This window comes from Podarcis bocagei (genome assembly GCF_964188305.1).
Source record: "Podarcis bocagei genome assembly, chromosome: 5".
Classification (NCBI taxonomy): domain Eukaryota; kingdom Metazoa; phylum Chordata; class Lepidosauria; order Squamata; family Lacertidae; genus Podarcis; species Podarcis bocagei.
Genome location: NC_138129.1, coordinates 24,094,405 through 24,122,370, shown reverse-complemented (window position 1 = coordinate 24,122,370; position 27,966 = coordinate 24,094,405). Strand labels below are relative to the sequence as shown.

Below are 27,966 nucleotides of genomic sequence, written 5' to 3'. Positions count from 1 at the left end.
CAGGGTGGATTTCAGCTGTAACCACTGCTCTTAAGGCAGTGTAAACTGTGACTTGGCAAGGCATCTTCTAGACAAAGGATTTATAGAGCACATGAAACAGTGAGGGCTCGTCCCCCCTCCTTCGCTCGTCCCATGCCTAGAAAGCATGGTTCCAAGTGGTTTCCTACTTGTCCTTTCCAAATACAGGTCTGAGTGGTTTTCTGTTAGCCCTACGACTTGCCCCAGGAAATCCAGCTCTTTAGTGCTGAATTGGAGCAAACATCAATCCAAGGAAAACCCAGTTGATGCATGCTCCAATTCAATGTGAAAGAGCGGGTTTTCCTGGGAGGAGAAGTGGTGGGACAAGCGGAAGTCTGGATGAGCTGTTGCTCTTCCGGCCAACTGTATTGCTGCTGGAAATGCACATTTTCTATACGCACAGGGGAAACGTATTAGTGACCTTATGGACTGTTTTGCATGCTAAACATGCCATAAAATATTGGATACTTGCATTTACTTACAAATATTCTTGTTATTCTATCATTTGATACATGTTTCCAAGGAAATTTGTTGCACCTTTTACTAACCTTGGTTTTCCTTTGTGCTTAAACCCTTATTCTAAATTGTGTTCTGCATCAGAGGGGCTCTGTTATTTATTTGCGTAGCGATTCCCACCCCCTCCCACAGATGGAATAAATAAAGACACAGGACACCAGAATTTAGGTTAATGGGCGAAAAATGGGCACAACTTTATTGATTACAGGTAAGAGCGGTACAGTGGTGCCTCGCAAGACGAAATTAATCCGTTCCGTGAGCCTCTTCGTCTAGCGGTTTTTTCGTCTTGCGAAGCAACCCTATTAGCAGCTTAGCGGATTAGCGCTATTAGCGGTTTAGCGGCTATTAAAGGCTTAGCAGCTATTAAAGGCTTAGCGGCTATTAAAAGCTTAGCGGATTAGCGGCTAAAAGGCTATTAGCGGTTTAGCGGCTTAGAAAAAGGGGGGGGAAAGCGGACAAAAATCGGAACGCTTGCAAGATGTTTTCGTCTTGCAAAGCAAGCCCATAGGGAAAATCGTCTTGCGAAGCAGCTCAAAAATGGAAAACCCTTTCGTCTAGCGGGTTTTCCGTCTTGCGAGGCATTCGTCTTGCGGGGCACCACTGTATTGGCTTTAGGCATTGGCCCTATCAGACTAACCGGTAGAACCGGGAAGGGTTAAGCACCAACAGGGGGAGCCCCCGCGATGCACATCCCTAGGCGCTCCCCGAGGGGTTACCACTCGGGAGCGCGCTTTAGGCCCTAGCCTCCATAGGTTTCGGATGAGGCGACGCCCCCCGGAGTCCTTTAACGAACAACCCTTCAACATTTGGGGGAGGTGATGGCGTTCCTCTCCCCCAACGCATTTGCATAATAATACCCCTGCCAATGCCTAACCGCCAAAACCAAAGGTGTTGTGACGTTTTGCTACGAGGTAGACGAAAAAACCAAGTGGCTTCCAAAATATAGCTAATTAGCCAAATGGAAAAACTCCTACCAGGCCCCTTGCGGCGACCAGCCGGAGCCCATAGCAAAGTCCAGATGAGAACCTAAAGGGCGGGAGGGTGGGAAACCGCAGCTGCTGAAAGAAAAGAAAGGGGAGAGCGTGGGCTGCCCCGACCTTAAATGCCCCTTACAAGTACCGCCCCCGCCGCCAGCCAATTGGCTGGCGCGGAGAATGATGAATCTTAATGACCCCGGGATTCCCCAAGTCCCGCGGGGCTGCAGCCAGCCCCGCAAGGGTGTGAATGGGGTGTGAGCCTGCAACCCCCCCCCCCGTATGTCGGGAGTGGCTTTATGTGTGCAATGCTTCTCTTAAAGAGTGTTTAAAAAAAACTCGCAATAAGGATCTATGCTAATCTGCATCTAACATATTAAGAGAGTCAACAACATTTGATCTCGCAGTCACCCACTTCACCCATACCTGCACCCCAGCTCCCAACCCAAGCTTCCACTTACACCTTACGGTCATTGAGGAGCATTCCATTCATTGTGTCAATTGCTCTGTTTGCTGCCTCGTGGGTCTCAAAATGAACAAAGCCGTAACCTCGGGATCCATTCTCATCACAAACAACCTGTCAAGACATGGGCGGGTATGAGGGAAGAGGAAAAAAGGAAGTCATACAACTGAAAACGAAAAAGATGGTCCCTTGATTTCCTCCCAGTTTACATGTATATCTGCTCAATGGCTACAAAGCCCCCCTAAACAGTGACCCTGAGTCCCAGACACATTTTGGTGTAACCCTAATCAATGGGGCCCATCAGCAATGAGTAAAAACCTTGGTTCCCTTAGAGGAAGAAGGCATTTCTTTCCAAGTTTCAAAGAGAGAAAAAAAAGAACTTGAAGAAAATCGGAATGGGGTTGGTGTCCAATTCAATGAGGTCTCCCTCAGTACTGAAGTGCTGTTTCTTTGGACCAGCAGAGAAGTTCTGAGATTCAAGGGACTATCTCCATTGTGATGCTAGAGGGGGTGGGAAATTGCCCAAAGTGTTTTGCCTAGAGGCTACCTCAAGATTGTTTTGAATTTTAAATTACCACCCACCAAATGTTATTACACAAAAGTGAAGCCAGAGTGCTTAGAAACCACTGGTCAAAAATTGAATAGATCAGGATAAAAGGAATGATAGACAACACATACACTAGAATGCTAGAAGCAGATCAGGTGATGTTATTTCTGCCAGTGACATAGCTACCTTGCAAGAAAGGATATTTCCAAAGGCTGAGAATGTATCATACAAAGCTTTGTTATCAATGGAATCGTCCAGGTTCTTGATGAAGATGTTCCCAACGCCTGATTTCCTGAGTCCTGGGTCCCGTTGGGACCACATGATGCGAATCGGTCGGCCTTTTATCACTTCAAAATTCATGGTATCCAAGGCCCGCTCAGCTAGCAGGGGAGGGAAAGCTCATTTGTTTACACAGAAACAAAAACCGAAACCTGGAAGCAAAGAAGCCCAGTCTCTCACCTTGCAAACAGCTGTGTGTGAGCACATTCATTTTGCTACCAACAGGGAAGATCGCAAAGTCTTTTGACAGGAGTGGGGCTTAAGAAATTGGTGTTAAGAAGAGAAGCTCTGGCTTCTGGAAAACACGACTGGAAGCTGTAGGTACAAATAACTTCCCATGGTTTCTAAGTCAACCATCTGTAAACAAGACCATAGCTGCATCATGGGTCAAGTGGTAAAGGCCATTAGATGCAGGACTGGGGAAGATACGACCCTTCAGATATTGTTGTGCTGCAACTCCCACTGCCCACCAGCCCCACTGGCTGGGGCTGATGGCAGATAACTCCACAGATTTTTCACTCTTCCTGAAGGACATTTGCAATGGCTAATATTAATCACTGTGGCCTATTGAACAGGGCAAGGCTGAAGCTTCCTTTCACATTGGTTTAGCTCAGCACTTAACTTACAGCTACCAGAAATTATTTGGAACACAAAAGGTTACTTGCCAGCTAATTTCTAAATGTTCAGATCCCCTAAATGAGTACTGCAGAGCCCCAGACTCTGCTTGAAAGCAGAGCTTGAGTTGCCTTTTTGCCTGGCAAAACTTGCTTTGTTTTAGTAGTCATGGGCACATCGTACAACATGGATTTATCAGGCTGCAGCTGAGGGAGAGATGGGAAGCAGGGCCACTTCATCGGCTCAGCTGAAACATTTGGATCCCCCTCTCTCTCCAGACCAGCAATGGGGCACCTAAGGACCTCCAGATGACGGTGAACTACAGTTCCCAGCAACCCCTGGCCATGCTGGCCAGGGCTGATGGGACTTGGAGTCCAACATCTAGAGGACAGCAGGCTCCCCACCTGTGCACCAAACCATTTCCCTCTCCACTATTGTAAGAACTTTATTAACTAGCGCCTGAGTTTCTTCCCTTTTCTTTCTCTGCACCTTTTCCTTTTGTGTCCTGCCTTTGAGATAGCCTCTGACCTCAGGCAACACAGTATTACTTTTTATTGATCTGTAATCTACCCTGGGAGTCTTTTCAGCTGAAGAATGGAGCAAAGATACTTGATGCAAACAAAATACAACATTTGAGAGTTTAGAAGAAGTTCTCACTCACTTACCATCAGCAGGCTGTTGAAAATTTATGTAGGCATAACCTAGTGATCGGCGTGTGGAGACATCTCGGCAAACTCTGATGGACAGTATTGGTCCAGCAGGCGAGAATTTCTCGTACAACATGGCTTCCGTTACATCCGGGTGCAAGTCGCCCACATAGAGGGAGGCTAGTGGGTATCCTGGGCCACTAGCATTCATGGTCAATCATGCAGTTTAACTTGGGAAGTGAAGCAAAACCTAGTTACTCCCAGGCAGCATAACAGGGATCTTTAGAGATGCAAAAATAGCAGGACTCTATAGGGTAGATTCCCTGTAAACCTCTGACTGAGCTCTTGAAGTTGCCTGCAAATGAAACCCACTATATCCAGAGTCATTTTCACCAAGCTCCTCCCCTCCCTGCCCATGCTATGTAAATAGGAGTAACACATGCATTTACTAATATATATTAGTACATCTGCATAGATTTTATACAAGGTATACTGACATGCAAAGCTGCACCCGACAAGTTTCATGCTTAGCAGAACAGAATTCCGCTCATGCAGAGGGACTTGTCTGGAGGGTTGGGACTCAGGAGACTCTGGAGAAGGAAGGGGGAAGTCCGCTCATGCAACAATTCAACCCATACAGGTACTATTACAACCTCTTTGCCCCCTTGGTTAGCACCTCCACACCATAATACACCATAGGTAATAATAAACAGAAGAGGGTGTGTGTGTGTATATATATATATATATATATAGAGAGAGAGAGAGAGAGAGAGAGAGAGAGAGAGAGAGAGAACATGAGAAATTATGGTGCATTAGAGATCCATAACCCATGTGCTGAGACTTTGCATTGCAGGGGGTTGAGCTAGATGACCCTCAGGGTCCCTTCTAACTCTATGATTTTATGGTCCCAACATCCTCAAGTTGTTTTGACCTGCAACTCCCATCGGCCCCACCCAGCAGGGCCACTAGTCTGAGATGATGGGAGCTGCAGGCCAACAAATTCTGGAACACAACAGGTTGAGTGGAAGGGTGTAATACAGAGGTTCCCAAACTTTTTCATGCCGCCTCAGTTCCATAAACTCATCTCCACTTCCCCCTACCCTATAAACATTATTATTCAGAACAGCGGATGGCACAATCCACTTAAGGAAGATAAGGACACAATACAATTCAAGACGGTAACAACTGAACATTTCTTCACACGCCAATTAGAACAATTTAGTTTTAATTAACCAATTCAACCAAACTGATGAACTTGATCCAGTGATGTCAGATTTTCAAAGTTCCCCTGTCGCCCCCTTGCCTCTCAGAGGGGCCCTTCTAGGTAACCCCCCCACCCACAATAGGGGGTATCTCCCACTTTGGGACCCAATGGTGGCATATAGGGTCCAGTGCTCACCAGCAGATTACAGGAGCCAAGTGGGGTAACACTCAACAGAGGATCTGGGCACGGCACTGCATAAATTTAAGGATGACTCCCAAAAGATGTGCTGTGTCATATTCCTATAGCCAGCCTTCCTTGTTAGGTGGGGCAGCCACATTTCTAGGTGGGGGCATTTTTTGGGTGGAGAGGGGTGTCAGTCAATTCACTGACAATTCATTGGTAGAGGATTTGAGGGCCAGGGAAAGGAAGCAACCTTCCCCCTCGCTCCTCCACGAAGGAAGTGTGTGTTAATTTGATGTTCACATAGCCCATTAGGTAAGTTAAGAGAAAATTTACACCAGAAATTAAATGACTGGCATATTTTTTGTTTCCTAGAGGGGAAAAGATGTCAAGGATACAGTGAACAAGGGGATACCAACAAGTGTAAAAGAAAGGAAGCAGTTTAAGTTATAACTAAAAAGTTGAAAACTGGTGTGGAGCTTGTTTTCTCTCTCAAAAAAACAACCCAGTTTTAATCTTGTATCACAATACCATAAAACAAGTTTACAAACAAAAAACCACTTAGATTGCAACCATAGTCAAGCAATTGGGGAGAGTGCTGCTGAGAAAAATATGCATTACAAAACAAACTTAGGGGCAGAGAGAAAAGTTTAGGGTGTGTTTGTTAACTCCCCCTTGAGGGTCCCTCCTCCTAGTCTTGTTCTGACCTTTAGATTTTCCTTCCTGCTGGACAATTAAGGGGAAACCTTTTACGGTAACTAGTTGCTGTATAAAGAACTAACTAAGCAATTGGAAACTAATTGTGGAAAGTAACTAGACTTGTTTTTAACTGGTTGCTTAGTTGATTTTTCTGTCCAGAAATGGTCTCACACTGAACGGCACACATTGGGAAAATCAGAAATTAGGCCTGAGTCACAGCCTAGGTTACAACCAGCAAACTGCAGGGTTACGTTGTGTGACTTGAAAACTGTGGTTCTACTCATGAAGCCTAATAACCACATTTGCCTTTTCTGCAGCTCCATCACACTGCTGACTCATGCTCAGCTACTCTCCCGAGATCCTTCTCACAAACTGCCAAGGCAGGTATTTCCTGTGCTTTTAATGTGTCTGCTTAAATCCACAACTTCACTTTTGTCTCGGCTGAAAGGTGGGAGAGATGAGGTAGGAAACAAATCCAGAAAGCCAACTCTAAATTCAATATGTCTCTTAGTTAAAGCACTAGTGGAGCATTAAACCGGCTCAACTTCAAGCTGCAGTTCTTTGCACACTTAATCTGGGAACATGTTCACCTGAAATCTTGACTAAGAGTAAACATGCATAGAACCTGGCTATACCTGTAACAATATACTGCCTTTTCATTATTTCCCAACCCCTCCCACCAGCCAGCTTTCCCCTCCAACCCATAAAGCACTCACATGTGACGCTACGCAAGGCCACCAGCAAACATTCACCTTCAGTGCTGGTCCTCCCTAATGTGGGAGCAGCTCTCAGAAATACATTGCCCCGCCCCCTTCACTCATAGGTGTGGCCAGCCACTTCCTGTAGCACCACCACCTGCTCCAACCATTCCAGCCATTGTTGGGGGTCCGCTAATCGGGTCCAAGCTGCCTTGGTCACTGAAAAGCCAATAAATGCCATAGACAGAGGAGATTCCCACAATCACTCGTTTATTCAGCTGCTCCCGCTAACTGAAACAGGACACTCTGCCTGGAGACCTTGAAGGAGACAGTAGCCTGGCAGTGGGAGGATTTCCTGAAAATCGCCTAGCAACGTTATCTGGTCTTCACATATTTGTGGCTCACCCTCCTAAATTCTAAAGCAGGTAGTTTTTTACAGATGCAAAATGGCATCAGTTAGGCTAACAAAAAAACAGGAGAAGAACAGGCGTCTGTGGCTTTTCCTGAGACCCCACACCATGCTGCCAGTCCCTCCAGAGTTAGAAGTACAGGGCAAGGCAATAAAACCAGCTCTTTTGTTAAGTGTTCAGGGTGGGAAGCTGGGTCTTGTGCTCCTGTGAGCTTCGATGCCAACACCAGCAGTGAAGGTTGTCATCCACTCATTTATAAGACACTTCATGGCTTCAAAATACTACAAAACAGACTCCACCCCCTTGCCTACTCTGCAGGTTTGTTTTCAAAGAAAGAGGTACTGGAATTCAACTCTGGGATGAAAGCTATGTACTTCCCTTCTAAAAACTAGGGGTAGGTGAGGAAAGCGGTCGGCTGTGGATTTATCTATTTATTTTTAAATATAAACCTAGTCTGTATAGACTTTTGTTTAATACTAATCTGTGCTTACTTAGTTCTACTCACAAGTACAGCCATTGAAATTAATGGACCCAAGTTAGTTTTGTTTAGTTATTTGGACCATTTATGTACCATTTAAACAAAACGGAGGGGGTGGGATTCAACTGTAACAAGCCCCACTAGTAGAAACTTGTACAAAGACCATCACTAGCACAACAGAGCTCCCCACCCCCACCCCAGAACAGCACGCAGGGGGAGGAGAGGGTAGGTGGTTGAATCAGGCAAGCAGAAATGCTTACACTGACAGAGCAATCTTCTTGGCCCTATGCTGAATTGCTCCCTCTGTGTGGTTTAAGGACCTAAGAAGAGCTTGCTGGATCAGGCCCATCTCACAGTGGCCAAACAGGTGCCTATGGGAAGACCAAAAGCAGGATCCAGTGGCATAGCATGGGTTGCCAATGCCCGGCGCCACACAAAGAGAACAGGAGGGAAACGGGCAGAGTACAAATGTACATTCATGTCATTCTGTTTTTGGGATAGGCCACTTCCTGGTTCACATGGAGAAGCGAACACAGCCCAACAATAGAAGTGCACAGCTGTATTCGGGCAGCACAGGATGTTGAAATTTTGCGCCCCTAACAATTTTGCGCCCGGGGCAACCACCCCTGTGCCCCCCAGATACAACACCACTGGTAGGATCTTGGACATTCCCACCTGTGATTTCCCGGAATGGTGACTGGGGGCACATTGCCTCCAGCATTAGATGTAGTACATAGGTTACAAGAGAAAGTTGTAGCCGGTCAAGTTCTACTCAAGAGTACACCCACTGAAATTAAGTGATCCATGCCCATTCACTTAAATGGGTCAACTATGAGTAGGACTAGCATTGGCTCCATTCATAGATTAAAACATCCTTAATAAGCAACAAATATGAGAGAATCAATACATTCTGTAAAGCACAGTTAACAACTAAAGAGAGCATCCTCTTAAGTATCAAAATAAACTTTCTGCATAAAAACCAGCTGCATAAATAGAAGGAAAGTTCATGGCAAAACTGTCCTCTAAGCATAAGGAAGTAAAATATTAAAAATGAAAAGAAACTAAAAAATATAATCCTGCTTTTTTCAAAAGGTCTACTCTTGAGTATGACTGTTTGTTACAGCCCATTGGAAACAGTCACTTGACCTGCTTCCTAACAAACAATTAAACTATGTTGACTCCTATGTACTAAAAATGAATTTTTTTAAAAAAATGCCTGTTCTTATGTAGCCAGAATAACACCATCTATGAACATGAGGGAGGTAGCAACAAGCTTAGAGGAACCACAATATGAGCTGGAATGAAAAAATGATTCGGGAAAAGTAACACACTCACCCAAGTCAAAGACAACTCAAATAAGACTGAGCTTGCTGAAATAGTGGGGTGCAGGAAGGGTGGGGTAGAGACAAAACAGAAGGGAAGGAATGGAGTTTCTTGAAAGAGGTGTGGCTGGCCAGCCAGATGATAGGAGTTGTAGTCCAACTGGAAGGCACCTGGATGGGAGTAAGAGCTCCATTGAAAGCTTTGGGACTTACTTCTGAGTAACATGCATAACAATGCACTGTGTGTTCTGTACGTTGCTGACATTTTAAAACATTTACAATATGTTCTTTAGTAGCCACAATAGCAAACAAATATATCGTTCTCCATGTGTTAGGGACATGCACAAAACGAGTATCAAAAGATGGGAAGACACAGATTTCAGTCTCTCTTTTTTTCATTTGAACAAAATTTAAATTCAACTCGATTGTAAGTAGAATCTTTAAGCAATTTACATATGCAAGGAAAGTTAAAGTAACCGTAACCCTTGGGACTTCCCTAGAAAGAGTGAAGAGGTAAATCAGACACCGAAAATGTTTGTATGTTTATTTATTTCATAAAATTTACATACTATTTGATTGTAAAACTAAACCAAACAGCAAAGCGGTTTACAAAAATAAAGCAATAAACTAAAAACCAGATCAAAACACATGTCAGTGTTCTACATATCTTGCCTAAACAAAAATGTTTTGAAGCAGGCACTGAAAATAGTACAGTGAAGGCACCTGGCTGAAGTCAATTGGGAAGGTGTTCCAAAGTGTAGGGGCGGCCACACTAAAATAATGATTTCTGACAGATGCAGCGTGTTCTAAATTTAATGTACAGTGGTGCCTCACAAGACGAAAAGAATCCGTTCTGTGATTCTCTTCGTCTAGCAGTTTTTTCGTCTTGCGAAGCAAGCCCATTGACGGATTAGCGGATTAGCGCTATTAGCGGCTTTTCTGCTGATCAGATCAGCTGATAAGCGGCTTAGCGGCTTAGAAAAGGGGGGGGAAGGAGAAAAAAACCAGCAGGAACTCGCAAGACATTGTCGTCTTGCGAAGCAAGCCCATAGGAAATTCGTTTTGCGAAGCACCTCCAAAACGGAAAACTCTTTCGTCTAGCGATTTTCCCGTCTTGCGAGGCATTCGTCTTGCAGGGCACCACTGTATTACTGATAACATGTCATTCCCACTACTCAGATGAAACTGTACTTCTAAGAAGCTGCTGGGGAACTTCTCTTCCCATAACTGTTGCCCAATCTGCATCAACTGGCTGGTGTTAAATCTCATGTTCAGTTACCCAGATTCAGTGCCTGAATGCCACTAGACACAGATCCAATGAAAAATTGCTATCAATTTGCCTGCCATGCTGCTCTCACTAAGCCTCTGAACCTGATTTTTTTAATCTACCATCTAAATAACTTTTATTAACATTTATTAAAATATTACGTAGGGTTTTATCTAATCAAGTCACACTCGGGAGTAGGATCCATTGAAACCAATGCCCTTAAGCTCATTAATTTCAATAAACATACTTACGACTTACTCGGATACAACCCATGATCTTTTACACCCTTCTGGAATGTTTATCTGTTTCATCCAGGACGGATGCACCTCTCACCCCACCCCAATGGCCCAAATGTTTATCTCCCTGCACATTTCAATCCTGAACACAATGGCAAAAGATGCTGCGTGAGACAAAAACAAGTGTCAACAGCAAAGAGGGCTCGCCATGTCACTGTGGATGGGTGAGAAAGAACTTGAGCAATCATTGCAGGGAAAAGAAAAAGGACCAGTCCTTTAGTCCCTGCTTGCATCCATCATCTCCGTAGCTCCTGCATCTGATGAAAAAGGCTCATGCCACAATAACTTTCTTACGCCACAATCTTATTGCTGGAGCTGAAACACCAAGCACACTTTAAAGCAATGTCTCCACGCATCTCTTCTTTCAGCATATTTCCATCTCTACATCAAGTCATACTACTTCATAGGTACTCAAGATACCTTTCCATTTTCCTCTCTGTACATGGGCTGTTCAGATAGCCATAGGCTATCAAAGGCGGTTTAAGTTGTGGCTTTTCTGTAACAGCAAAAGCAGCTAGGGAACCAGAAGTCTTTCAAAGTCTGGCCATAACATCGCTCTCATTTTCCTATGAAGGGTAAAGTCCTCGAACGGAAAAAACACAGCTGACTGGCAGCTGCTTGGTATCGCAGCAAGTTGCTTTTCCACATTGTCTAGACGAAAAGCTGTTTTAGGCAGTTATCACGTTCTTCCCTTTCTGCTCTAAGACAAGTACTCTGCACTTGGGCATGAGCCAACAACATACAGAGACAAGCAAACGAATTGTGGAATGTATCTGGAAGGATAGCTTACATTCTGCAGAAATTGAAAGCACGCTTTTTGTAAGCCGTGCAATTTCAGGCTGCAAGTTGGGAGGGCTGCATCTTTGAATGCTCAATTAAAAACAACCCTTTATGCATGCAAAACAAGTACATCACAGTGAAGGATTCAGCGTGGCCTTTTAAACCAAACAGATGGAGTCTCCTTCATGAGGAAGTACTGAAACACACAGCTCATTATCTGCACTCTGAAATGGTAGCGCAGGAAGTGTGTTACTGTTTGGTGCCAATTTCATGCACTCAACACATTGGGAGAGTACAAAAGTAACCTACCCCTTCTGAAATCTTCAGTAAGTGTAGATTCAACATTAAGGGCCCATCCAGACTTCATTTTGTGCTGTGCTTTCCAGGCACAGGTTCATGCGCCGTATGAGCTTTGATTTTGGCATTTTGCCCAGGAACACCTGTGTTTTTCCACTGAATAAAGTGAACAGCAATCTGCAGAAAACCTGTTTGCTCCAATTCACCGGTAAAACACAGGTTTTCCCAGGGAAAGGGTGGGGACAAAAAAAAAGTCTGCTTGGACAGAGAGCTTTAAAGCCTGAATCTGTGCCTAGAAACACGAAACAAAAGGAAGCCTAGATGAGCCCTTCTTAGTCTTTGTAGGAACAGGGTTCCTTGCTTTTGGCTACATTTCTTACCATTTGAAAGAACCTGTGCACTTTTTTCTGCAGGGGGAGTTCAAGCATCTTTTCATAAAAGAGATCGGAAAGATCCCTTTAAAGATATTACGAAGTGCATCAGAAAACTAGAACCTCACACTGTATTTCTAATAGGAACCTCGGAGCTGGTGGTACTAATAATACCTGACAGAATAAGATATTATTGTAATAATGGAAAATAATCAAAAGTCTAAAGGAAGTACAATTTAGACTTCTGCAGCAGAACTATTCTAAATACAATTACAACCCACATAGTGCCATTTAGACACTTGGATCACTTGCACCTACAAGCTGAATGAATGAAGCTTTATTTGCACCAGCCATCGGTCATAGCTACTTGTACTTATAGGACAAACTTTATTCCTAAGGGATTTCATAACGAAGGTAGCTTTTGAATAATATGAATTCATGCTTCATGTCAGAAAGCTAAGAAATCAAGGGCCACTTTCTAGGATCTAAACTATTTCTAGAACCCAATGCTGTTTTAATACCTTAAGGAATAATGCAGCATGTTTTACGATATTCAAAATCATTCACTACTGTCTATAAGAAGGCAGATGTCCAGTAGATAGGCAGTTTGGCTTGGATGCTGTAAAGCCTTGCACAAGGTGTCTTCTTTCACTCTTCCTGTGAAACAGAAGTGACCAACTCTATACAGTTGTGACGAGGTGGTGGGTTTTTTTGGTTGGGTGTGTGTGTGTGTGCAGACCTTAAAGGCTGCTTTAGCAGTTAAGCAAGCTACGAGACATAAAACAGCACAGTCATTCCACCACCACAGTATTCAGCCATGGCAGTAACAAACAAAAGTGTAAAAAAACACCACAGACCACAACTGATAAAACTTTTTATTGTTTTTGAATTCTTTTACACTTTCCCGATTGTGTAAGGTGAAACTAGAACTGTTTTAAAAGACATACACAAATCTAGTACATCAATAACCAGGTATTTCTTTTTGCTATACTATTCTCACAACCACGTGTGTGTGTGCTAGGCAATACAACCGTCACAGAAGCAAACTTTAGGCAAAATACTGGTCAGTAGAAACAACGCAAAAAGAGCTACCAGATATACAGACAGGCTCGGTTCCACATTCACTACCGCATTTATCAAGCGCCAAGTATAACTGCACAATTTGTTCAGCTAGTAAGAGGGGAATTTTGAAGTCAGTGCATGAATTTCTCTCTTCAGCGACAGATGAAAAGACGAACAGATGGATTCTATGATCTAAGCGGAATGCTATAGGCAGAGGAACGATACTAAAAAGATTGAAAAGGGTGAGTATTCAAATCTTTCCTCTGCATTATCCATGCAACTCCTATTGAATTCTGGTATTTGACTGGACAGGTTTATAAACAATTGAATTTTTGGAATTTCAGTATCTCAAGCTAACAATTAATATGCATGTTTATGGTCTGTATTCCTAAGGCAGCTATGGGAAAACTTTTTAACAGGATCTTGATTGTGACCCAGCACTGGCAAGCCTTCAGCATCTAAGTGAGACCTGTATTCCAACATATTTAAGCCGCTCCCATCATCAAAGACTTAAGAGCATACACAAAGGACCTCAGGCTTTAAACTGAAGCCGGAATGGGACTGGGTGGGAGAACACAATCCATGCAAAGAAGAGCTCTTTCGGATTATTCAAAGGGGCAGGCCTCCTCCCTGAAGTGAGGAGGGAGATTAAGATTTTAGCATTTTAAAGTGGGAAAACAGTTCTATTTAGCATGCCTACTCAGCAACTAATAAGGCCATAAAAACAGAAACATCCTGTTGAAATTCCATGGTAGTGCTCTAAAAATTCACTACCAGGAACAGTCCATATTGTAAATATGTTAACTTATTGCTGTGGGAAGGGGCTTGATGATGTCCACAGAAAGAGGACTGGGCTGTTTCTAAATAGACAAAGCCCCAGTATTCTGCCACTGTTAAGGAGCCTGGAACTTAGGCTGCCGTTTTTCTCTGCTTTAAATTGAGGCCTCAGAAAATGTTTACATTTGACATGAGCGTTTTGCTGAAAAGCAGCGTGTCCAGCGTTATTATTTCAAAAACAAAAATGTCTGGATGAATGTGCCTATTAAATTCACAGAAGTGAACTACTGAACTGGAATGCCGCACAATAGATTGTTTCCCTTCCATGTTGCAGTGTCACAATATAATCTCTATAATTTTCTGTACAACTTTACAACAGAATTGTACTTTGACTACTTTGATCCCAGATTATAATCTTTCCAATGAATTACATGATTCATATCTACTCTTCCATCATTTAGAGTTTTGTAAAGTCAACTGCAATCGCAAAACCCATAATCACAGTGTTCAGTTAAAAAAAATATAAACACAGTAATCATAATTGTAAGTGTTCATAATAGGAAAGGTTCAAAATGCCATTGCTCAATTGATCTCCATTTTATGTACACAGAACACCAACCAATTGTTTTTACCCCACAGACAGTTTGCTACGTTGAGGTTGTGAAGTCGATGTACTATTCTTTTTGCTTGTCGCACAAAGGGATATAACGTGTAGGATACAGAGTGACATTGAACATATAGTGAAGCGTGACAGCCATTAGTTCTCGCCCTCCCCAGCTTCCCCTTCATCTCCCTGGTTTTCCGATGTCCATAGCTGTAAGAAAATACAAACATGTTTATGCTGAAAGCATGCAGTTAATTACATTGGTCTGGAAAGGAATAGTGGGGCAATTTGTTTCAGTAGAGCAGTATTTTTTGAGTGGAAGAGTTAATGAATGATGAACTAAAGACTGGAGATTAGATGAAGTTAAGCAATGAGTACATGAAGCCTGCAGGTAACACACAATTTGTTAGCTGCCTGATAAGGGCATTTGGCAAGTTTTCCATTACAGGTGTGACTGCTCCACACACACAATGCTGACAGCAGTCATTCTTTCATATGGAACTAACTTTGTGCTACATCCAAAATAGTTTGTAAGGGTGCAATTATCAACCATTTGTGGGATGGCAAGACTTAAAATTATAAAACATTGCATCATTTAAAGTGTAGCCAATTTTTTGAAGGAATACTTACAGTAAGGTTATCTCTAAGTAGCTGCATAATCAGTGTACTATCTTTGTAAGATTCTTCATTCAGTGTGTCCAGTTCAGCTATTGCTTCATCAAATGCCTAAACCAAATTCAAATAATTAATTCGCTTTATTCTGCTTCTGATCCTTCCTGCCTTAAGAATGTTTAACCCATTCAATTTCCAAGCCCAGATAGGACTGGCTAAGTGACGAAAAACGCATAACATTACACTTGTGTTCATCCAGGTTAAGACCCAAGACAGACTTCCTTAGAATATAAAAGTGCCACCTCTAATTTCAAGGGTGTTATTTTAACTTAATAATTAATCTTTCTTCTGAATAATATAAAAGATCTCCTACAGCTCTCCGACATGATTTATTAAGCCACACGTTTCTAGTTGCATTCACAAATGCTCAACGTGTATCTCAAATTTGTTTCCCCATAACCATTCTTGACAATATTAAGTCTATTTACCGTCTTTGCCAGACTGCAGGCTTTCTCTGGTGAGTTTAGTATCTCATAGTAGAACACAGAGAAATTAAGTGCCAGACCAAGTCGAATAGGATGTGTTGGTTGCATCTCTTTCTTGCTGATTTCAAATGCTTCCTGATATGCTTGCTGAGAATTTGCTACTGTTGCTGCAAGAAAAGATGGTGATAATTTTAATATTTCCTGACATGGCCAACTCCAAGTCAAAAACATTTACACAGGTGCCTGCATAGAGTAGGGCTGAACAGTGATCTGTAGTGAACATTTTGTTACACACAAAAACAGTATTTTTAGGAGCCTGAAATGTTTCCCAAAAGACGGCTGAAATGTTACCTTTTTTGTACTTGTTCACAGCTAAAATCAGCTGCTGCTTCAGTGCCAGTTTGCTTTAAGACTGGTCATCTTCTATCTAGCAGCAGGGACACTGGGTGGCAAGATTTGGCTATGCATAGTCATTGACAACACTCAAGAGTGAAAGCAACTCCAACTCAGGAAATATTGTCTTTACTTAGAATTAGCTAGTTTGTCTTAGGGTCATTACATTGACTGGCTATGTCAGTGCTGATATGATGGGAAAATACATGAAGGGAACTCCTATGGAATATTTTCTTTCTTGGAATGAGTGAAATGCTTTTAAAAAAGCTTTACTTAAAATGTGTAGTAGGAAGATTTTCATGAAATAATTTACAACACTAGAAAATTTTAATTTCTGTGTATATTGTAGACATATTCAACTCCTAAATCCAATATATGTGTCTTCACCTACAGGGAACTAATGTCTTAACGGAAGAATGCAGAACACCCATTCCTTGTGATTTGCTGTTACCTCCTTTTAGTAACCTCTAGTTAAGTTGGAGATACTAAAAACTAGTATTCTGCAGCAGCAATCCTTTCAACCTGGCCCTTCCATGGTAGTCAACCACGTTATGGTTGAATACAACAGGAAGCCACTGGTTCATTTACCTATTCCTTTGCATTCAGAACTTCTGATAGTCTCAGAATACTGAGACAAATTTATTGTGAGATCAAGAAACAGTTTAATAATACCACACACAGCTCTTGAAGGGAATCATTAAGAAAGGCTTCTGATTTTAAGGTAACCACCTACTTTGCTTGCTTTCTCCAGATGCCACTTCCGAAAGGTATCTATAGTAATCTCCTTTCATTTTCAAATAGAAGACTTTGCTTTCTGGCTGTGTTGCATTAGCAATAAGGTACTTATCCAGCAGTTCCTGAAAGACATATAATCACAAGGTTACACACGTTCCTCAACTGATCCCCTTTATTTTTACATCTTCAATATGCAGGCCTAACCTAATGCCTTCCAGTTGTTGCGGAACTACATCCTCTAGCATAGCCCCACCCAGCATGGCCAATGACCAGGAATGATGAAAGTTGTGGTTGAGCAACACTTAGAAGATCAGGAAGCACCAAGTTCTTTTTTAAAAAACTTTGGAGATGAGACTCTGGTGGTTTTATACAAGGTCATATTTCTTTAATTCATTGGCTAGATTATAGAAGAGAGGTTTATATATGTTTTGTGTTGTTTATAGGTTTGGTCCATACAAGTGTACACATCGTCTATCAAGTATCAAATAAAAATAATTTTCTACACCTAGCATATAAACAACTAATTACAAAGCAAGGATCTTTGGCTGTTGGACCAAAGTAGATCCTTAAGCGATGAAACTGTGCTCCTGCCTTGAGCTCACAAGCTTCCCAGCAGATGGAGCCCCTTAACAAATGCTGCTATATCCATTCCTACTAGACTATTACCAGAACATCATTGCAGATGTCCTTCAGTTCAGCCTCAATCTTCTCACGATATTCTCTTCCCATCTGCTGTTTCTTCTCATTTCTTTCCGTCTTCTGTTCAATGCTGGAGATGACACGCCACGAAGAGCGACGGGCACCAACCACGTTCTTGTAGGCAACAGAGAGTAGATTCCTTTCTTCATTGGACAGCTCATGTCCCTGCTCAGTGACAGCCTTCATGGCAGCAGCCATATCATCATAGCGCTCTGCCTGCTCAGCAAGTTTGGCCTTCTGTACCAACTCACTTTTATCCATGTTTGTTCCTAAAAGGGGGGGGGGGCGGCAAGAGTAAAAAATGAATGTTTATTTCCTGCAGCAGACTATGATTTGATAGGCATAAAATACAGTAAATCTGAAAGTAAACTATCAGGATATGGGTTATTCCAAAGTGACGACAAGGGAAGACTCCAGTACACTTTGACATAGGAGTAAGTTTAAAAATCCACCAATATAATAGGGTAGTAGAGTGTGGCCCTTTCAAAGTAACAAAAAGAAGAGTCCTGTGCTGGGATGTAGCATCTATGAGTGGTTTGTTATGAACTGCTCTCCTGCCTGTCATTGATCCTCTGTAAAATTTGACCTGTTCAACAGCAACTTTGGGAATGATTGTATATACACCATATTAGGGATAGCCATCTCTGATTACATCTAATAGCGCAAGGTACACAACTATTTCTATTTTTATCTCTACAGAAGATTGTGCTACAATATAATTAGATGTATCCTTCTTGAGGCAAATGATACTGAGCTCAGATAGCTTTACCCAACTGCCACTAAACAGAACAGATTAATCTCCTTGCTAACCAATAGCTACATTTGTATGAGAATAAACTAACAAGGCAGCCCTTCAAATGGGATACAAGTAACTGTGAGCAGGCTCACTTCCCCCTTCAACCTAAAAGCAACCCCTGCAGAGAACACCTGTGTCTCAGTTCTAAAGACTTGCTCCTTGCTCCTTTGCAGCAAGCAACAAGGTCATTTTCCAGCATCAGAGCAATGACATGGAATGATGATCGACTGGTTCTCAGGAGCTCCGCGCTGGACCAAATTTGGAAGGTTTAGAAGTTGTCATAGTTGAATACCATTTCACACACCACCACTGCAGAATTTTATCCAAGACAATTACAAAATACAATACTACACTTCTTATAAATCATTATCTAACACTTTGCAAGTCTCTGCCCTTCTCAGCAATTTCCCGCTTACAGGATTCCCTGCTGAATTTGCAACACCAGCATTGTTATTAGGTTTCTTTTCATTAGAAACAAGAACTGTTTCCTTAGGAGTATGCATTACCTCTTCCCCACAAAGAAAAACCCTTCAGAAGGTAAATCAATTTATTGAAGGGAATATGTGCAAGTGTAATGGCACTTCAGAATTAAAGAGAAGCAACATGCTCTAGGAGAAAAGTACAGAATTATGGGGAATGGAAAGATCACTGTAGTGCATGACAAGAGTGATGGGTTGAATGAACTAACACTGTACTACATGCAGCATCAATTTCATGTAAGCAATTAATGTAACCTTTTTAAACATTTAAACCAGCCTTTCTCAACTGTGGGCCCCTGAATGTTGATGGGCTGCAGCTCCAATGATCCCTAGCTAGCAGGACCAGTGGTCAAGGAAGAGGGGAGTTGTAGTCCAACAACATCCATGGACCTAAGGTTAAGAAAGACTGATTTAAACAGTTGCTGCAGGGTTTGACGAGCAGGATTGAAACAAAAATGAATAGGGATTGACCCTTTTTGGACATGGCCCCAACACCCTCCCCCCAAACACAAAGCATACATTGTTGTTAGCTCCCAGAGGAAAGCACTGGAGAGCCAGTGTGGTGTAGTGGTTAAGAGCGGTAGTCTCATAATCTGGGGAACCGGGTTCGTGTCTCCGCTCCTCCACCTGCAGCTGCTGGGTGACCTTGGGCCAGTCACACTTCTTTGAAGTCTCTCAGCCCCACTCACCTCACAGAGTGTTTGTTGTGGGGGAGGAAGGGAAAGGAGAATGTTAGCCGCTTTGAGACTCCTTAAAGGGAGTGAAAGGCGGGATATCAAATCCAAACTCTTCTTCTTCTCCCATTGACACCAATGGGAGCTTCCCTCCTAGGGCTAATAGCAGCTTGGATGAGGATAGATTTATAGTGGGATCACAACAGTGAGGAAGGATTAAACACACACAGTCCTGATCCTTACTCAGAAGGCCCTGCTGCAGCTACCGTATTTTTCGCTCTATAAGACGCACCAGACCACAAGACACACCTAGTTTTTGGAGGAAGAAAACAAAAAAAAAAAAATATTCTGAATCTCAGAAGCCAGAACAGCAAGAGGGATGGCTGTGCAGTGAAAGCAGCAATCCGCCTTGCTGTTCGGGCTTCTGGGATAGCTGTGCAGCCTGCATTCGCTCCATAAGACGCACACACATTTCCCCTTACTTTTTAGGAGGGAAAAAGTGAGTCTTATAGAGCAAAAAATACGGTATTTTATTTTTTTAAAATCTGCATGTTAATTGCTTACAAGCAATTAACGTTATTTCTAGTTTTTGACCTTAGTCATGTGGTAAAAACCCTCATTCTTGCCTGACAGGTACAGCATGTCTCTTTATCTGGAGGGAACTGAATACCTGGATACTCATTTTCAAAGCTGGTGACTGGGGCACAAAGAACTTACACCTGTTTAAGACTCCTGAGAGTCAAACTCTCAATTGTGGATAGCCACCAGTTTAACACAATACACAATAAGATGACAACTGCTCTTATACACTATCTTCTCAAGTGCAATAAATACCTGGACTCTGATGTGTCGGCTCAAGCAGATTTCATTCTTAAGGCTATAAAAACATTCCAACTTTTAAAAAATTCAACATAAAGCTTTAAAACTTTTACCCACACTTGCTAACTTGCCTTGATGGAAAATTTGCTACCATACGGTTGCATCAAGCATTTCTGTGCACAAACAGAAATGCAACAATACTTAACCTTCATCCACCACCTCACGCAGCACCTACACACCTTCCAAGCTTCAGGGAGTGGGGGATCTTCCAGAGCAGGTTTGGGGGTATGCAAAGGAAGATGAAGTCCCATTGCATGAAGAAGTTAGCTTGCCCAAAGTATTTAGAACTGTCTAATAGGGCATGTTAAAGTTCTTTATGTTTGAATTCATTCCTTTTTCAGGAGACATGTTCTCTCAAGTACGTGAGCAATCTGTCTGGGTCTACATGAACAAAGGAACAGTTTGAATTTTCTTCATTGCTTACCTTGTTGAGACAAGATCACTATGGTCACTATGAGGGAGCTTGGAAAAGGGGAAGTAATAGAGGGATCTCTGAACAAAAGATTCAATGCCATGACAAAAGCAGTATCTCATAGGAAAATCTACCAAATTTGGCATGATTCTCCAGACAATCCTGGGTACTGAATATGTATGGGCGAACACAGAATGCATGTATGATTTTAGCACTTTGAAGGAGACTTCTGATTCTCAGATGTTTCCATTTGAGAAAAATCAGTGAAAACCACTGGAAAGTGCAAGTAACAACAGAAGCTGTTCCAAGGTTACTCAATTGGTACTGAAGGATCTTTGAGGTAAGTCACAGTTTGGAATTGCAATTATAAAGACACCACTCATGGCTGCTTGTAGTCTGTTGCTTCTAATTTCCATGAGCTACACAAGACATAACAGATGCAAAATAATGGCAGTTAAATACTATAGAAAAGGGAAATTGGAAGAGAAGTATCTGACTAGCTTAATATAGTAAAATGGAAACACACTAGCATGAAGTGTTTCAAATGACCTGGGTATTGTTTTTAATGCAGAAAAATGACAGAGATATTTTGGTTAATTTTTAACCAGCTCTAATTAAACCACTTAAGAGACATTCATAAAATGAAGTTGTCATTACTAGCTTTCCACACCACCAAAGGAGGGGGGGGGGGATGCTTCAAATTCTCTTGTCTTAAAAAAGCCATCTTCAATCCATCTTAAATAATAAGGGTGGCAATCTCTCTCCATCATATTTACACTTTAAACAAGAGCTGCAGATGACCAAAATGGGTGTTAAACTAACATTGGAATAGATTTGTTTTGAGAAAATTGTTATCTGCTACAACCAAAGAAGGAAAAAGAGAGAGAAAGCTTCCACAGCAACACTCCAGTTCTAAAACTTTCATCTTGAAATTCAGGAAACCAGTAGCTTTCTGAAGGCAGTTTGGGTGGGGGGAACTTCCTTTATAATTCAGTCACAGAGACATGCTGACGCAACAGCAACTACAGTATTGACAGATATTGTGGATTATGTGAATGCTCTCCCAGCAGGCAGCACAGCTGGTGGTTACTTTCCAGAGGGTACAGAACACTATGTCCCTGAAGCCCCTTCCAATATCATAGCAAAAACGCAGCTTATCTATTTGCAAAAGGTTTCTTGCATAAAGCTGATGTGTGGTCTTTTATGTTGACTACAGCCTGGTGAAGAACACTGGCCACTATTATACCGATAATTCAATGACATTTGCCAATATGGACTGTAGGACTATGTTGTACTGGACAATAGGAACAATTGATCACCTTCTTTCCATGCATGCAAAACCATCTTAATGAAAAGAATGTTCAGGTCATTGTGACCATTATTTGGATACATTTCCATTAAAGCTGAAAGTTACCACCCAATGAAATCAATGATCTTAAGTATGACTTAGTTGGATTACTACCCTAAGACCATAAATGAAATGTCATTTTTTAATAATAATTATATTATTATTCCTCTCTGCCCAGAACGTTGGAGGCTATACACCACACCCCCTCAACAGTATTTATAGGAACTCAAACACTGAGATCCTGCTCTGTTCCAGTAACAAGAAGCCGAAAGCACCAGCCTGAAGATGACGAGTGAGACCTCGTCGAAACGTCGCCTAGACACCCCAACTCTTACACGGGAAGACACCCGAAGACACCAAAACCTGCATTCCTGTACCCGTGAAAATCTACGAAAGCAAATATATATATATATATATATTGTAATAATCTTCATATTGGGAGATTTTACTATGTAATTTTTAACTTCCCAATATTTCATTTCCCGTTCATTTTTTTAAAGAGCTCCCAACCATGCTGATATTAATTCATCTTTACCACAAGCAGCTACAGCAAGGTCACTCACAACAGTAAGCTGACATAGGCTTTATCAAGCATACTCAAAAATGTCAGTATGCTTATATCAATGCAATCTTTAAAGACCTGAAGTGGCCTAGGACTATGGTATCTACAGAATCACCTGCTCCAATTCAAATTTCTGAGAAATCTGTTTAACTTTGGTGGCCTCCTGTGTCACCTTGCTGTACTGATGTGTGATGTATGTGCACGAGAGCCTTTTCACTAGTGGCACCTAGATTGTGAAAGCGCCTTTCCAGAGAGGCACACCTGGGTCAATCAATGCCTGTTCTTTAGCAGGCATGGAACACTGTTTTATACCAGCGTACTTTTAATTAAATATTGCATCTTTTATATTGTTTTAAGCATCAATCATTTTATTTGTCGTTTAGCATGTTTTTAAACATGAGCTGCCTTAACTAATTTTAGAACGTGCTTGTTGTTGTTGTTTAGTCGTTTCCAGCTCTTCGTGACCCCATGGACCAGAGCACGCCAGGCACTCCTGTCTTCCACTGCCTCCCACAGTTTGGTCAAACTCATGCTGGTAGCTTCGAGAACACTGTCCAGCCATCTCGTCCTCCATTTGCGGAAAAGTTAACCAAGCAACCAGGCACCTGCAGTGTGGGTCTTTATCTTCTCCTGTATTCAGGATGGGACAGACATCTGCCATGGAACATGGTAGCCACTAGCTTGTTGTTGTTTAGTCGTTTAGTCGTGTCCAACTCTTCGTGACCCCATGAACCAGAGCATGCCAGGCACTCCTGTCTTCTACTGCCTCCCGCAGTTTGGTCAGACTCATGTTGGTAGCTTCATGAACACTATCCAACCATCTCGTCCTCTGTCGTCCCCTTCTCCTTGTGCCCTCCATCTTTCCCAACATCAGGGTCTTTTCCAGGGAGTCTTCTCTTCTCATGGAGCCTCAGCTTCAGGATCTGTCCTTCCAGTGAGCACTCAGGGCTGATTTCCTTCAGAATGGAGAGGTTTGATCTTCTTGCAGTCCATGGGACGCTCAAGAGTCTCCTCCAGCACCATAATTCAAAAGCATCAATTCTTCAGCGATCAGCCTTCTTTATGGTCCAGCTCACATACTATTAATTGTGAAGAATGTCTATTTTGCAATGGACTTTATAATCTTTACTATATTCACCCTAGTAACTCCAAGGGACTCTCACAGCAGAGGCACCCTAGGTAACATTGGCTTTCCATTTACGTTAAATAAGTTATTCTCAAATTCTAGGCTCCTTGTGCAGGGAGTAGGGGCACACAGAAACCCTGGAAAGGTGTGTGAAGCTCAAGAGAGGAATTGAATTCTGAAGAAGTTCAAAGCCTACTTCCTCTCACTAATCAAGACACTGAGGAGAAAGAATTGAACACCCTCTAAGGGTGGTTCCCTATTGGATTTGTGATGATGACTCCTCTTCCTCACGCTCCATCATCATGGATTGAGTTGGAAAGAGCTGCTGATATATGTGTGTCAAGTTCTAGGAGTCAATAGATTCAAGTACATTTATATCCTGCCTTTCTTCCATGTTCTCAGATTCTGTTGTGTTCTCTACATCTTCCTAAAAGTAAGTCTTGGATTAATAACCCTGTTCACACAGAGACCAAGCTGCATGTAAGCAACTGCAGTCAAGGATCTCTACTATGGAATTGATGGGTTGGCGAAAGCTAGCATGTAGCAGGGTTTTTGTTTTTTGTTTTTAATGGATTAGTGATGTGGCTCTAGGCAGTTAAGTTCAGACTAGAATGCAATTAAAGTGATATAAAGAATTATAATAGCACCTTGGGATACGTTACCCTCGTGTAACGTAACTTCAGGATGTGAAAGCGGGAGCCCCGGAAGTGTTTTGCAGTGCACGCATGTGCAAAAGTGGTCTACCGCTGCATGCGTATGTGCAGAAGCAGTCTACAGCTTCTCCTCGGGTTGCAAAAACCTCGGGATCCGGCCAGACCTTTGGAACGGATTCTGCTCGCAACCAGAGGTACCACTGTATGTGCACCCACACATTCATTATATTCAAAGTATGATACACAATTCTTTTTTAATAAGATTTTTATGTTGGTCACACACATATTATCTAAATTACAAACATAACTAATTTTTGACATAAAGGGTTTTAGAGCTCAGATTCAAATTTGGTGCATCAGGTAAGTTTGGCAGCAGCCAAAAAGGGAGTAACAGGGATTTTTGTAAGCCACTCTTAAAAGCTTTCTTCATTAAGTGGCAGGGTAAAGATGCTGCACCCAAACAATGGTCAGTTACTATTTCCCCAACAGAGCTGCCACTGAAGTTTCAGTATAGCTAACCAGTAGGAACTACTGTTCCCTAAAAGCGCCATCAAACTACTAGTGTTAGCCAGCCGGTCATTTGGCACCTCACCAGTTGAACAGGTATTCTGAAAACGCAAATGCTATTGATCTCACGCCTTTTAAAAATAAAATACAAGGAATGAAAGGAAGAAATCAAGACTATTTTAGCAAGGAGAAATCATGTGTAGTTGGAAGGGGTGGACGAACATTCACGTAGAAAAGGGACCAAGCCTGTAGTCATAAGCGGTGGAAGCCCATGAGGTTTGCTTCCAGGTGAGCTTACTTAAAGCTGCTTTGGCACTAAAAATACCGTCTTTTCAGGTGGGCAAAGCCCCAAGGGGTGGATTGTGCAAGTGTGTGTGTTTTTTTTTAAAAAAAGGGGGAGGGGCACCCCGCCCACTCCCCTGGCCGCAAGGGCGACCTGAACCCTGCGGGAGCCGGGTGGTGGGGACCCAGAAGCGCAGCTAAAAAAGAGAGACCAGCCCCACCTCTGGCTCGTTCCGGACAGGTGAGCCCGCCCAGCCCCGGGCAGAAGGTGGTGACTCAGCCAGGGCGGGGCCGCTGGCAGGCGAGGTGACGCCACCGGGCGGAGACCCTGGAGCGGGAAAGGGGGTGAGGGGGGGTGGAGAGGCGAGAGCCCCGCCGCCAAGGAGGGGCTGCTGCCCGTGCCCTCAGCCCGCCGCGTAGGTGGGGTGTCGCCTCAGGACCGAAAGGCGGCGGCGGCTGTGGCGGTTCCGCGGCCTTCCTCAGGCCTCTCTCCGGAAGAGCCGAGCCGGAGGCAGCCCCGTCCTCGCTTCCGAAAGCAGCCGGGGAAGAGAAGGAAGGAAAAGGGGGACGGAGGGAGGGGCGGGGGAGACCTCGGCTCTGCCCTCTTTCCCCCCCCCCCTCCGCTGCGCGTGGGGGCGGGGAAGGGCAGCTGCATGCGCGACTCGGGTCCGGGTGGGGGAGGGGATTCCGGCGGGAAAACCCGCTCACCTGACGGCTAAGGCGGAGGAGAAGGCGGCTCACAGGCCTCCAAAAAGAGTCGTCGTCCCCCGGGAGGAATGAGGCGTCTCTCGGCGCGCGGCAGCCTGCTCCGCTCTCTTCACCACAGAGATACACACCCTGCGGCTCCTGCAGGCACTTCCGGCGCCGGGGCCACGCCCTTTCCGCCACGGACACGCCTTCCTCCTTCCCTCCCCCCTCCCTCTGTCTTCTCTCTTTCTCTCCCCCCGCCCAACTCCCCGCGGCGTCTCCCGCTTCCCCTATTGGACTGCCAGGGCCGCGGAGGGGAGTGGGTTGGGAGGATGCTGCTCGGTAGCCATGGCAACAGGCCAACGGCTTCCAGGCCCAGTTTTGGGAGGCAGAGAGGGAAGCGACGCTCCCCGCCACCCGTACACGCACGCGCACGGACACACTCCGCTTCCTCCGACAGCGATGCTCTCCCCCCCCCCCCCGTACTGCCCTGTCTTCCTGGTGCCGTGTCAGCCAGGTGCGGGGTCCGCTCAGAGGCAGGAGGTGGGCAAGGAAAGGGATCGTTGCATAGGGAACAAAGGAAGAGGTGTATTCTCTCCCTCTTCTGCGCACATGGCGCCCATCCAACCACCACCACCCCGCCTCCTCTCCTAATGGTAGCTTCCGCTTTGGCGCGTTCTGCTCTGAACCTCTCAGCGGCTTGCGTGGAGCGGACAGAAGGTCGTGTGCGCGTCCCTTCAGCGATCGCCCTCGGGGAGGGCTGCAGCTCGGTGGTAGGGAGCAGAAATGTTGCAGGTTCAATCCTGGCACCGCTGGGAGGTAGGGCTGGGAGCCTCCCTTGCGTGATACCTTGCTGCTGACAACCAGAGGAGACAACAGGGAGCTCGATGGACCGACTCATTTCCAAAGCAGTGTGTGTGTCTTGCATGCAGAAGGTTTCCGCTTCAATCCTGGGCATCTCCAACTACAGTGGTACCTCGGGTTACATCCGCTTCAGGTTACATACGCTTCAAGTTACAGACTCTGCTAACCCAGAAATAGTACCTCGGGTTAAGAACTTTGCTTCAGGATGAGAACAGAAATCGTGCTCCGGCGGCGCAGCAGCAGCAGGAGGCCCCATTAGCTAAAGTGGTGCTTCAGGTTAAGAACAGTTTCAGGTTAAGAACGGACCTCCGGAACGAATTAAGTACGTAAGCAGAGGTAGCACTGTAAATGCATTTGGGGCAGCGGTGGCAAAGAACGCCCTGCTTGCCTGACCCCTTGGAGAGCCTCTGCTAGCCTGGACGAAGCCTGATCTGCCATGGCAGCTTCCTATGATCCCATTAGTTTTACTTACTACTCAGGGAGTATGTGGCAAGTGACTTGCTGCCTTTTCCCATGTACCTGAACAGCTTATAAATCTAAAACAATAAAAAACATCTTGCGGCACCTTGAAGACCAACGTATTTTATTATGGCATCAGCTTTTGTTGACTAGAGTGCACTTTCATCGGATACACGGAAGCTTATGCCGCAATGTGAGTCTTTTAAGGCACCGCAAGAGTTTTTTTATTGTTTCTGCTGCAACAGGCTAACATGGCTTAGCCTTCTGGGAATAATGCATCAGCTACACCAGTCACTGCTCTTAGGTGGTAGCAGGACCCTTGTCACCAAGTGCATGAGAAATAGAAATTCAAACGATGAAGCCTTTTTTTTGGTATGGGGTATGCTGTACTAGAAATAGTGGCAGCATTGTATTTTTTGCTACAACTATTAAAAATACAGAGCTGCTGCTAGGACAGGAGTGGGGAGAAGGGGGAGATGGCAATGCTGCGTCCAGCTGTATTCATTTCTTCAGTGTGTGTACCTCAGTCGATGGAGTGGATTTGTACCAATTAGGACCTAACATCCTCCAAACATATCTTCACTGTAGCAGGAATGCCTCTTTCACTTCCTCCAGTAGGACAGCATTTTAACTACCATGCCTGTGTGGCTAGAGGATGAGAGATAAGTCTGGTTCGGTTCACCTAGCAGAGGCTTTAGTAGGTGACCTAACTCCCTTCCCTAGACATGCTAGCTAGAATAATGGTTTTTTGTTTTTTTATGATTTGAGCAGGCGTGAGGACCTTCTGGCTCACCTGATGTTGTTGGACTT

At 43.8% G+C, this 27,966-nt stretch overlaps 2 protein-coding genes and 1 long non-coding RNA gene across 5 annotated transcripts in view; 1 reads left to right on the top strand and 2 right to left on the bottom strand.

Moving 5' to 3' along the window:
* Positions 1-9,864, bottom strand: part of PABPC1L (poly(A) binding protein cytoplasmic 1 like) — a 30,379-nt gene extending 20,515 nt beyond the window's left edge. Inside the window, exons 1-4 of one of the 3 annotated variants that reach the window (XM_081196226.1) lie at positions 9,064-9,864; positions 4,078-4,289; positions 2,705-2,898; positions 1,970-2,085 (exon numbers count right to left, since the gene is read on the bottom strand). In XM_081196226.1, coding sequence (XP_081052352.1) covers positions 1,970-2,085; positions 2,705-2,898; positions 4,078-4,270 — 503 coding nt within the window. In that variant the 5' untranslated portion in view covers positions 4,271-4,289; positions 9,064-9,864. Of the gene's footprint in view, positions 1-1,969; positions 2,086-2,704; positions 2,899-4,077; positions 4,522-7,988; positions 8,697-9,063 lie in introns of those variants that run through there. The other 2 variants (XM_081196224.1, XM_081196225.1) reach the window with 2 other exon arrangements.
* LOC308588379 overlaps positions 1-27,966 on the top strand; it is a 289,543-nt gene that overhangs the window by 75,975 nt on the left and 185,602 nt on the right. The gene's annotated exons all lie outside the window — the stretch shown is intronic.
* YWHAB (tyrosine 3-monooxygenase/tryptophan 5-monooxygenase activation protein beta) lies at positions 12,922-26,043 on the bottom strand. Its single transcript, XM_081196708.1, has 6 exons — positions 25,855-26,043; positions 17,396-17,697; positions 16,728-16,851; positions 15,605-15,768; positions 15,135-15,230; positions 12,922-14,714 (listed from the first exon to the last, which is right to left on the bottom strand). The coding sequence occupies exons 2-6, from the start codon at positions 17,687-17,689 to the stop codon at positions 14,658-14,660; spliced, it is 735 nt and encodes a 244-aa protein (XP_081052834.1). The 5' UTR covers positions 17,690-17,697; positions 25,855-26,043; the 3' UTR covers positions 12,922-14,657.